Below are 11,244 nucleotides of genomic sequence, written 5' to 3' on the forward strand. Positions count from 1 at the left end.
ATTCCATATTTTTGGAAGAAAGAAACTGATCCAGTTCAAATCCAGTGCACCCCCTGGTTCAGTCAGCTGTGGCCAAGGGTAGTATCGTATGGCGTGCAGTGCACTCCTTGAGGGTGGCAGGCAGGAGCACGGAGGAGTGGAGTGGGATGTGATTGGCCCAGTAGTATGTCTTGTATGTTTCGGGAGTTTCTAATTTTCCCTACTATAAATAATTCTGTGGTGAACATCTTGGTGCAAAAACATTTTTCCACATTTCAGATCATTTCCTTAGGTTTGAGTTGCAGAAATAGGATTACAGGATAAAAAAAAATATAAATTTTTAAAGGTATTTGATAAATGTTGCCAACTTGTCTTCCAAAAAAGTTTGTCCAATTTCTACAGACCCCAGTGTTGTGTGCCGAGTGCTTTACTTCTCTATACTTTCACTCAGCTGGTTTCATTTTTAAAAATCCTTTAAATACTTATTTCTATTTAACTTTTTAAAAACTTTTGAATTTAACATGTATCCTGAGCATATCCTAAGAATATGGCTCACAGACTTCTCACAAACTGAACATACTAGGGTTCTCCAGAGAAACAGAACCAGTAGGCCGTGTGTTTGTGCATGTGCGTATGCATGTGTGTGTGATTGATTTATGCCAATAATATAAGGGATCGATTTATGTGGTTATGGAGGCTAACAAGTCCCAAGATCTGCAGGGTGAGTTAGCAGGCCAGAGATCAGGGGACCTGAAAAGTTAGTTCCAATCCGAATCCAAAAGCCTGAGAACCAGGAGAGCTGGTGGTGTACAGTACACTAAGCTGATACAGTTCTAGTCTGAAAGCTGGCAAGCTTGAGACCCAGGAAGAGCTGATATTTCACTTTGAGTCTGAAGGCAGGAAAAAAGCTGATGTCCCAGCTCGAAGGCCATCAAACAGCAAGAATTGTTTCTTACTGAGGTAGAGTCAGACTTTTTGTTCTACTCAGGCCTTCAGCTGATTGGATGAGGACCACCTACATTAGGAAGACAATGTGTTTTATTCAGTCTACAGATTTAAATATTAATCTCATCCAAAAGCATCCTCACAGAAGCACCCAGGATAGTGTTTGACCAAATATCTGGGCACCCTGAGGCCCAGTCAAGCTGACACATAAAATTAACCATCACATCCATATAACCACACCTACATCAGGTAACAAAGGTACAAAGCTGGCCGTATTTTGAATGTTGATTCGAATATTTTTCAGTATATAAAATTCACATGTTACCCATTGACCAGTAGTTCTCCTAGAAATGTAGCCTATGGAAATACAGAGGTGGCGAAACATATTAGTATAAAGAAATATATTGCATTATTAATAAAAATTGCTAGCATTTATTAAGTGCTTAATAGACACTATGCCGAATGCTTTACATATCATACCTGATTTAACCCTCAGAACAACTTTAAGAAAGGTATCGTGTTCCTCATCTTAGAGAGGAGGAAATCAAGGCTCAGAGATTTAAGTAACTCATCCAAGGTTATACAACTGGTGAATGGCAGAACTTGGATTTGAATCAAGTTTTCTAGTTCTGTAACAGCACTTTCAACCATTGTCCCTGTGTGTTGGTAATAGTGAAAAAAAAAAATAAAATAGAAACTACCTAAATGCACATAAAAATGAATTGGATAAATCAAAGCATTTCTACTTAGGGGAATAGTAGACAGCTATTAAAAAGGAGTTCTAAACATGCATGGTGACCAAAAAGTGTTTGTGTTTTGCAATTGCAGCATAGGCTATAAGGGATGAGGTCATTTTGGTAAATTGTACATGAGTGCAGTGTGGTGAGAATTTATCTTTGATGTGTAGGACCGACCATGGACAACATCCACTTTCTTCTTTGTATATTCCATAATTTGTGACATTCTGGAGTGTTATGTATGAACGTTCATTATTGCTCTAATGGAAAAAAAATTTTTTTTAAAAAATTGGTTGAGAGAGGAGCCGTAGCCCCCGGGAACTGGATTCTGCGCATGGCTGAGCCCAGACTCCTTGCCTAGGTAGTCAGTGTCTCCTGGCTCCTCCTGACTTCCTCTCTTCCTCCTTCCTCCTAGGATGCTGTTTGTGACTGTAGCACCCAGTCTCTCACCTCCTGCTTCGCCCGGTCGTCCCGCTCTGCCGTCCGCCACTCTCCTTCCAAGTGCAGGCTGCACCCTTCAGAGTCCAGCTGGGGTGGGGAGGAGAGGGCAGCCCCTCCCAGCGAGTGACAGAGCAAGTGAGCTCCCCGCCTCAACCAGCCCAGTCAAATGGATAGTGAAAGGGAACGGAACCAGCAGAGAGGAGGGCCGTGCCCTCTGCGTCACCTCGTCCTGGGGGACGGTAGCTGCACCACGGCTAAAGAACAGCTTTCCCAACCAGGTAAAGCGGGGATCTCCGACTGGCCACTGGGTGGCGATCTCTGACTACCCAGGGGAAGGCAGTGAGGGAGAGAAAGACCAAAACTGGGCTTCCGAAGCAAGCTCCTCCAGAGAGATCCACTGGGAGCCTATCCCTGGGTCCTAAAGGAGAGAGCCTTGCCTGGTTTTACCCACACCCACTTCTCAGAAGAGCCCAGGAAAGGATACACTTCTGGCCACGGCCCTCAGGGAAAGGGCTCATGGAGATGCTAGTTGCCAATCACACCCCTTTCTTGGGGGAGGAAACATCAATAAGAAGAACAGGTTTTGCCCTAGGGCTCAGCCGGGGATTCCAGGTAGAGCTGGGCTGGGCAGATCCCTATCCCTTCCTTCTGTCGCCTCCTCCTCCCAGCCCAGCTGTTCTGGATTGCTGTGACTCCAAGGGGTATGATAGGGCAGTGGCCAGGGCCAAGTATCTGCTTGGAATCCTGGAGCCCTGGATCTCCCTCCCTAGGCCTGAATCCAGCAAGGACAAGAAGACAAATGTGTGGGGGCTCAGGGTTGGGGAGCCACTGGAACTGCCTCCCTTGCCAAGGTGTCAGCCTTCCCAGGAGAGTCCTTGAGGACAGAAATAGTCTCTCTTAAGACCTGGTGCACAGATAAATGCCTAAATGCCCATTGCCTTGATCCCTGGGGCCTCTTTCCGCGGCACCCTGGAGGGGCGCCACCTCTCCACTGTGTTTACATCCTGCAGCTGGTGGAGGGCAAGGATAGTGCCAGTAAGAGACGCCCAGGTGGCCAGGCCAAGCCAAGGGGCACTCCAGGAGGCTGGTGCTCCAGGACACAGTGGTAGACTGGGGCCTGGAAACGCATTTCTTGCCTACGTTGTTTATTTGAATTTTTCTTACTATAACTATTTAAGGTGGTTTTACTTTATTTTAATAATTTAATTTACCCCAAAGTCCCTAAGGTAATTTATTGGAGGTTGAGACATGTATTCTTGCCACCGGGACAATGCAAGGCTTTTAACATGATGGACAGGCGTGTGGTCCCCCATGTGGACGAGGCAGCTCAGCAGCCAAGTTATGGTCTCCTGGTCAGCTTTGGAGCCCCCCGCCCCCAGCAGAGCTGGAGCCCCGCAGCTTGCTCTCCCAACACCACTGACCGTTGGCCTCAGAGCACTGCTTTTCACTCAACACCTGGTACTTGCCCAGCGCTCAGCAGTCAGTCTCTGTGAATGCTTAATGACGGGATGAAAGGCTGGACCAATGTCACTGCTTCCCAACCATTCTTCATTTCCCTTCTCATTTTCCTTCCTCCCTCTCACACCTTTTTTATGAGTCAAACATGAATTACTAAGGCTCTACCAAGAGCACGGAGATCTCTCCAAATTCCCCAAGTGAGAATTTGCAGGAAAACGGAACTGAACTTTGAGAATGTTGTTATTGCAGCTTTGCACATGGATCTGAGCGTATCTGCCATCCTGCCTCAGTTCTCACCAGTCTGCCAGCCTTTTTCACCAGCCACTCTCCTTAGCCTTATGGCCTCTCACGGCTCTTCTCTCAGCCCTAACTCCACTGTCCACTCTTCCTCACATCCCAAGCTACTTAAGCCATCAGATGGATTGCAATAGGGCTCACTGCAGTATCGGCGCCAATGAGCCCATTTTGGTTGTACACATGCCCACACATATGCAGATATGTGGCCCTCTTATAACTGGCTAGGGGCCCAGAGTAGAAACGCCAGGACAAAATGGTTCATCTGTGGAACTTTCCATCAGGAAGAATGAAAGCCAGTGGCTTTTCTAGTTTCCCCCCAGGACTCTGGAGAGGCCTCTGCACTTCCACCTGCTCCTTCTGCCCTTTTAGGGTCACCTGGACCAGTAACCCAAAGTCCTTCATCTCCATTCCCTAGTGGAAGAACACCAGGGTCATGTCTGTCCAGCCACTTCCTCGTGCCATAGTGACTTGTGTGGGCAGAGCAGGCAGGCCAGTGGAGCCATGGGCCAAGCCCCTTTGGGATGCCATGCTCCCACACGAGAGGTCAGGGGGCCCCTCCAAGGTTCTCTCCAGGTGAGGGGATTCACAATAGGCCACAAGCCACCAGAGGCCTTCTGCTACCTCCCCGAGCTGCAGAGGGCCAAGGAGTCTGCACTCCCAGCCTTGGGGGAGAAATCCTCGTGAGACCTGAACCCTGTGGCCTACAGACCCTCTCAGCCTTACCATCCTCCTCATCCAAGATTGACTTTGCCATCCCTCATGAATCAGCGCCTGGCCGCCCAGCTCCCAGCCAGTGTCAGAGGCTCCAGATCTCAGTTTCCTATAAAGTCCAGTTTCTACTTCCTGCATGCCACTGTGCAAGGTCACTCATCACTCTTCCTACAGAAGCCTCTGGACATGGGGCTTGATGGGGTTGAAAATGTTATGTGTAAATATTGGTTTGGTTTGGTTTTTAGCATTTTAATTAGTAACTGGTGTTTTCTTTTTGGGGGTGGGGGGGATTGGTTTGTAAAAACTCTCTACTCTTTTGGAATGTAATTTCTATGTTTGTTTCTTCAGATGCCTTTTAAGTCTTGGTAACATTCCCAAAGCAGAAAACTGCCTGACTCACAGTAGAAATTCCCCTTGGAACATTGGGGACCCAGGAAGGAACACTGCCCTTCTTACCGCCTTCCCCTTTCTACTACTACTCTGCCATGTTTACTCCTGGCATATTCCTCCTTCTCTTCTTCCTCCTCCCCTATCCTTCTTCCTCCTTTTTCTCCATCTCTACTCTCTTCAACCAAAGTCTCATGAAATGTTGGGGCCTAATCCACTATAGATCTCTAGGCTTGGGTCATGGTGTCAGCATGACTTGGTTAGGGGGGGAATGGAAGACTAGTTGGCTTGGTTGACCCTAAACTGGGCAACGTCATGTTTCTTATATCAGACCTCTTTCTAGAGCCAAATTAGACCCTCCTGGGGGCTGTGACATCTGTATTTGAAAGGAATACAGACCCTATATGTACAAGGCATCAGAATCCAATTCCCGGTCTCCCTGGCAGCCCTTTCCCCCCAATTCTTTAAGGCTGACCAATTTCAAAATACCTTCAAGAGATCTTGCTTTCTATGAACTTAGAATGGGCCCTATCCCTTGGCCTCCCCAGAGACACTCCTTTACCAGCCGCTCTCCCAAGTGACACAGTTGAGGGCTCAAGAACTTGACCCTCTTACACCCTGGCCGCCACATGGCTCCATCATCCCACACCATGTACATGTCACAGTTTCATCACCTAGCATGTTCTCCTCTTGCCCACCCCAACTTCCAGGCTCTTCCCTCTCTCCTCCCACCCAGAATGTGCCCCACTTCCAGCCTCATCAGCCCCACAAGCTGACCTCTTCATTAATAATAATAATGGTCCCCTGCACGTTCTTCCCAGAGCACTTTACTATTTAGAAATTGCTCCCTCATCCCATGTCTTTTTCCAGCTCTCAGGGACCACTCTGGGAGACAGCCTTGGCAGGAAGGGATTAGTGCTTCCCATTTTGCAGATGAGGAAATGGAGGTGTGGGTCTCATCCCAGAGTCACCGAACTGGGAAGTCATCAAGTCTAGACTAAAACCTGGGTCTACTGGATCCCCCAGCCCAAACTCTGTCCTGCTTGCTGTGCAAACTCATTGCTCCACTGCGGGCTTTGTGTGGATATAGGGCACCCAGAACATGCCACTGCCCAACCCAGACATGAAAGCAGCCCACCCTGAATCACTGGACCTGTGTGTCCCAGAAGGTGGCCTGGAGACCCCTTGCATAAGAATCCTTTGAGGGCACGTCCAAAATGCAGTTTCCTGGGCCCCACCCACACTTTCTGAGCCAGGAACCTACATATTTGTGTTCACAGCCCTGACCAATTAGACCATCTTTCTTTTAACCAATAACCATGAAACTATATCTTAAAAAGAATACTGTGCTTAGAATTAGGAGACCTAGTCTTCAACCCAGCTCTGATTTGGTTTAATTACCCTGAGAATTTCCAAAAATCATCAGAGGCAATTTATATTCGGAGGCATAATACCACAGAAATAGAATCTTTTAAAATCTTAGTTTAATAATACAACGTAAATAGAAAATCAAAAGCAAGAATTATCATCCCCTCAATCTATCTGATGTAATTCCCAGAATCATACAATTAAAATTTATTCTTGAGTTTCCTGGCATCCATGGTAAAAGAGAAACACATCAAGTTTCATAACTCTTATCAACCAGTCGTGGGAAGCAAGCATATTTGCCCCAGGAGACAATTCTGCTACTAACTTATAGCCCGTGTCCTTTCTTCAAAGACCACTAAGCCAGCTGGTATTTCAACAGGTAACCTAAGGTGCAAGGACGTTTTCCAGAAGACTTAAAAAAAAAAAAACAAAAAAAACTGCCACCAACTTGAATGACCTTGGCCTCGGATCATTTGGCTACTCTATGCCTCAGTTTCCCCAGTTACAAAGTGGGGGAAATGTCCTTCTACCTCACATGGCTGTGGTGAGGACCAAATACAATACTGTGCCTACAAGTCTACTTGGAAAAACAGAGTTCTACACAAATGAAAAGTGGTCTGAACACACTCATTGTCCCCAGGGCAGACCCCAGGTGACCTGGCCCTGGGGGGGTGACATCCTTCTCACTTCCCTCATTAGTCTTAGTGAATAGAAAGGGGCTGCAAAGTCATCTGGACCAACCCCCTCACTTTTTTTTGGTGGCAAAAATACATAACATAGACTTCCTATTTTAGCTATTTTAAGTACATTGACAGTATTATACAACCATGACCAATCTGAATTTCCAGAACATGTTCAACATCCCAAACTGAAATTACCCACTAAACACTCCCTATTCCCCTGCCCCCAGACCCCGGTAACCTACTCTACTTTCTGTTTTTGAATTTGCCTATTCTAGGTACCTCAGATGAGTGAAATCGTGTGTTCTTTGTCCTTTTGTGTCAAACCTCTTAGATGAGGACTTGGGCCCAGAGAAGGGAGCGGCTCACCCAAGGTCACACAGCAAACTAAAGGCAGAGCCAGGACCAGAACCCAGGTTTCCTGACTCCCAGCAGGTTCTGCATTCCCAATGGGGGATGAGATACTGCACTGTCATCCTATGGTCTTGGTTGAGCCTCTTCCTCTCTGGGCTGTCTGCTCACTTCCCACCTCTCACCCATCCTCTCTGTTATCATCTTCCTCCAAGGCTTTGCCTCCTCCTGCCTCTTCTTCTCTGCTGGCTTCTGCCAGCAGACCCAGTAGCCCTGGCCAATGGCCACGTTTTCATCTTTTGGGCCCTGGGCTTACTTGCAGCACCCATCCCTCAGCCCTCCCATGGATTTCCCCATAACCTCGGCACCCACCTTGCTGCCCCTTGAGGTTCACACTCCTGAGAAGTGCCCTCAGCTGCGGTCTCCCAACTCTGAGGTTTACTTTCAGATCTGGGGGTGTTTTTCTGGGTTCATGTTTTATTTCATGTTTTCTCACACCAAAGGGGACACCTTTTCCCAACACCCCAGGTGGCTCCAGCCTTGCCAGCCCTTCTCACTGGGCTAGGCTCCAGCAACCCCCTAGCCCAGAAAGGCATCCCCCAATCTCACTCTGAGTCACATTGTCTTCTCTGTCTATAGCCTCCCAGAAGGACCCCAGCACTTCCCACTGAGAGCGTGGTGTGTGTGTGTAGTGGGGGGCCCTTGGATCTCCACTTCTGGCCTCTACCCTGCCCAGTCCTGCATGGCTTGGTTGAGGAGATACAGCCTGGCTTGGGTTCTTTCCCTGGTCGTATATCCACTTGACATCCCACCATCCTCTCTGCTCTTCCTTGGGCCTCCCCAGCTCTAAAACAAGTCATCCTGACGGAACCTATAGCTGACCCTGGTTCTGCTCCTTACCCCTGCCAAAATCATTTGCAGTTTGCAAAGTTCAAGAACCAAAGGGGACTTGGTGTTGGACCTGAGTCCCCTGCCCAGGGCTCCTCCCCACTCCTCCTTCACCCTCCTTGGACCCTCCCTTGTCTAGCCCATCAACCCTGCTCCCCTTTCTTCCTGCCCTTCACCAGCCCTCTGGACCCTGTGCCCAAAGGAAAGGAGCTTTGGTTTCCTCTAAGCTTACTTGAAGGGCCACGGTAGTTGGGCTTGGCTGCCTTGTCACACTCCATTCTGACACCATTCAAACTGCTTCCATAAAGAGGAACCTCAGCCAGGAGTCGAGACCTGGCCCAGATCTGGGCAGACCTCTTAACTTCTCTGGGCTAAGCTGGTTGTGTGATTTTATAAGGAGCACCAGGATGATCCCTAGGGCCCCAAGGCATTGCTTGTGTTTTGGGGTCCTCCATCACTGTCCTCTCTCCACTGGACCTGGTATCCTGGCTCCTCTCTCAGTTCTGCCCTTGATCTCTGTGCCTTAGTTTACTTCTCTGCACAGGGGGCTCACCACAAGACCATTCCTAGCAGCTTCCCAGGTTACTTGGTGCCTCCAAGGCTAGGCCTTGCCAGCTATGGCCCAGCTTCCTGGAACTGCCTCAGGGCACCAGAGTTCTGAGGATGAGGTGCCTGAAATCAGCTACAGCATCCCCTAGGAACTTCACAAAAATGCAAAGTATTGGTGCTACCCAAGACCTATGGAATTCGAACTCCTGGGATGGGGCCCAGCAAGCTGGAGTTTAACAAGCCCCTCTTGAGTGATTTTGACATAACAGGAGTTTGCCATCTGCTGACTTATGTAGCAATTAGTGCAGCCTGGTGAGAGACTGAGGCTGGACCAGGAACCCATGAGAAACACCAACTTCTGGACTCCTAAGAGACTAGGAACTCTTCCCACCTGCCCTACAAAACAAAACAATCAAAACTCTGTACTCTTTCTGGAAGCTGGAGGACTGGAAGACGGCATACGTTTTTCCTTTCCTTGCCCCTGACTTGGTTCTAGCTCTGTTCACCTCTCCCACCTGTCTTGGTTTTATAAAAAGGTATAAAGGGAAAAAAGAAAAAAAAAAAAGTTGTGTAGGATTGTGCCAGCCAAGCAGGGGGTAGGTGTGTCCTGGGGGGCAGGAGACAAAAGATCCTGACCATTTATCCCTTGAGAACCTCACTACAGGCTCATGGCCTCTCTTCAAATGGAAAGAAACCTAACTCCTCAAGAAAAGAATCATAAATCCCCAGCTCCTTCTTTTCCTCCTCCCACCTCCAGGAAGACTCTGTAGATAGTGCCAAAAACAAAAACAAAAACAAAAACCTGGCTCTAACCCCCAGCAATCGGGGAAGGGAGCCAGAAGCTGTCCTTTCTTTTCATCCTGCCCCACTAACCCCTGCCTATACTGTGAAGCCCCCTTCCTGCCCAGCCTAGTTTCCCGGTGTGGGTCCTGCAGTCATGGACCCTAGGAGACCCCCCAGGGAAAGGCCTTCAGGAGGGAAGGGACCAAGGGCATCCTTGGGCCAAACTGTCCACCTCTCCTGTCCACTGTTCTCTCCTTCCCACTTCTGTCTTCAAAACGCTCTTTCCTAGGATGGATTAGGTGCTAGGACGACTGTGGTCCGATCCACCAGCTTTCCCTGCCCCCAAGTCTTATTTCAGACATGAGAATAACTGTACAGTGTAAACTTACAAAGGGTTTTTAATGGTTGTAGAGGAAATAAAGTATGTCATATGAACAGTATCCATGGACTTGGCCTCCTCTTTCTTTTGTGGGGTGGGTAAAGCTCCAGCGGATTTGAAACCTGACACTAGCCCACCTCCAGTTCCCTGGAAAGGAGGGAAACCTACGAATGCCACAACCTGCTAACTGGTTCAGGGGAACTTGGGAGGGACCACTGGGTGTCTGTCCCCTGCTGCTGACACCTCCGAGTCTCCCACTGAATGTGATATGACCACTGATAAACAAATGTGGAGTGCTCAAAAATGGAAATGAACCTTTTTTACAAAAGACTGTTTAAAGTTTATCATGAAATAAAGGACACTTTAGACATGGGTTAAATTATCTATTACAGTATAATTAATTTCAAACATTATATCACAGATGTTGTGGGTAAAGAATCAGGAGTAGGATAGTTCTGACTTAGGGTTTCCTGAGGTTGTGGTAAGGTATCAGTCAGGCTGCAGTCATGTGAAGGCTCGATAGGGGATGGAAGATCCATTTGTAAGGTGCCTCGTATGCCTGGCAAGTCAGTGTTGGCTGTTGGCAGGAGGCCTCAGTTCTGTTGTACTTGGACCTCTCCATGGGGCTGCTTGAGTATCCTCACAACATGGTACTAGCTCCCCCCAAAGCAAGTGATCTATGGGAGAGCAGAGTAGAAGTCACAATGTCCTCTATGACTAAACATTGAAAATCACACACCATCATTTCTGCAGTATCTTATTGGTTATACCGATCAGTCCTACGCACTGGAAGCAGGGATCATTGGGGGGCCATCTTGGAAGCTGGCTACCTCATAAAAATACAGATCTCTTTTTTTAAGGACCAGCAGCCAGGCATTGAAGATACTATAGATGCATCTGGAAAACAGAGGAGCAAATGTCAATGGCGGCGAGGGGGCTGGGGGTGGGGGGTAGAGGGGAAGGGGAACCCAGGGTGCTCAGGGAGGCAAGAGAAATCAGGAAAGGCTTCACAGAGGAAGGGGCATCTGAACTGGCACTTAAGATTGAGATGCTGGCCACATGAAGGAGATGGTGGTGTGCTGTAGGCAAGAGCCTAAGGTGAGACAGTTCCAGAGGAAACAGCATGCGTGATCACCTAGTTGAAAGAGCAGAGCAGAACTGGAAACTGTAAGAAATTCGATGTCACTGGAATGGGGAACAATGAAGAAGAGGCTGGGTCAGATCATACAGTGCCTTGTGAGGGGACAAATGTGCATATTCTGTGGACAGAGCCACTGAAGATTTGAAAGCA

The 11,244-nt window shown here is 48.2% G+C and overlaps 1 protein-coding gene and 1 long non-coding RNA gene across 4 annotated transcripts in view; one reads left to right on the top strand and one right to left on the bottom strand.

Moving 5' to 3' along the window:
• The window catches only part of SOGA1 (suppressor of glucose, autophagy associated 1), a 66,057-nt gene extending 56,043 nt beyond the window's left edge, over positions 1 to 10,014 (top strand). For all 3 annotated transcript variants that reach the window (XM_036229437.1, XM_016148312.2, XM_016148311.2), the window contains one exon: positions 2,077 to 10,014. In XM_036229437.1, the coding sequence (XP_036085330.1) occupies positions 2,077 to 2,229 (153 nt within the window). In that variant the 3' untranslated portion in view covers positions 2,230 to 10,014. The remainder of the gene's footprint in view (positions 1 to 2,076) is intronic.
• A 309-nt stretch (positions 10,015 to 10,323) lies between these two features.
• On the bottom strand, positions 10,324 to 10,860 carry LOC118609989. Its single transcript, XR_004953616.1, has 2 exons — positions 10,724 to 10,860; positions 10,324 to 10,630 (listed from the first exon to the last, which is right to left on the bottom strand). It is a non-coding gene; the product is annotated as an uncharacterized LOC118609989 (long non-coding RNA).
• Positions 10,861 to 11,244: the final 384 nt, after the last annotated feature.

This window comes from Rousettus aegyptiacus, unplaced genomic scaffold (assembly GCF_014176215.1).
Source record: "Rousettus aegyptiacus isolate mRouAeg1 unplaced genomic scaffold, mRouAeg1.p scaffold_m13_p_12, whole genome shotgun sequence".
Lineage (NCBI taxonomy): Eukaryota > Metazoa > Chordata > Mammalia > Chiroptera > Pteropodidae > Rousettus > Rousettus aegyptiacus.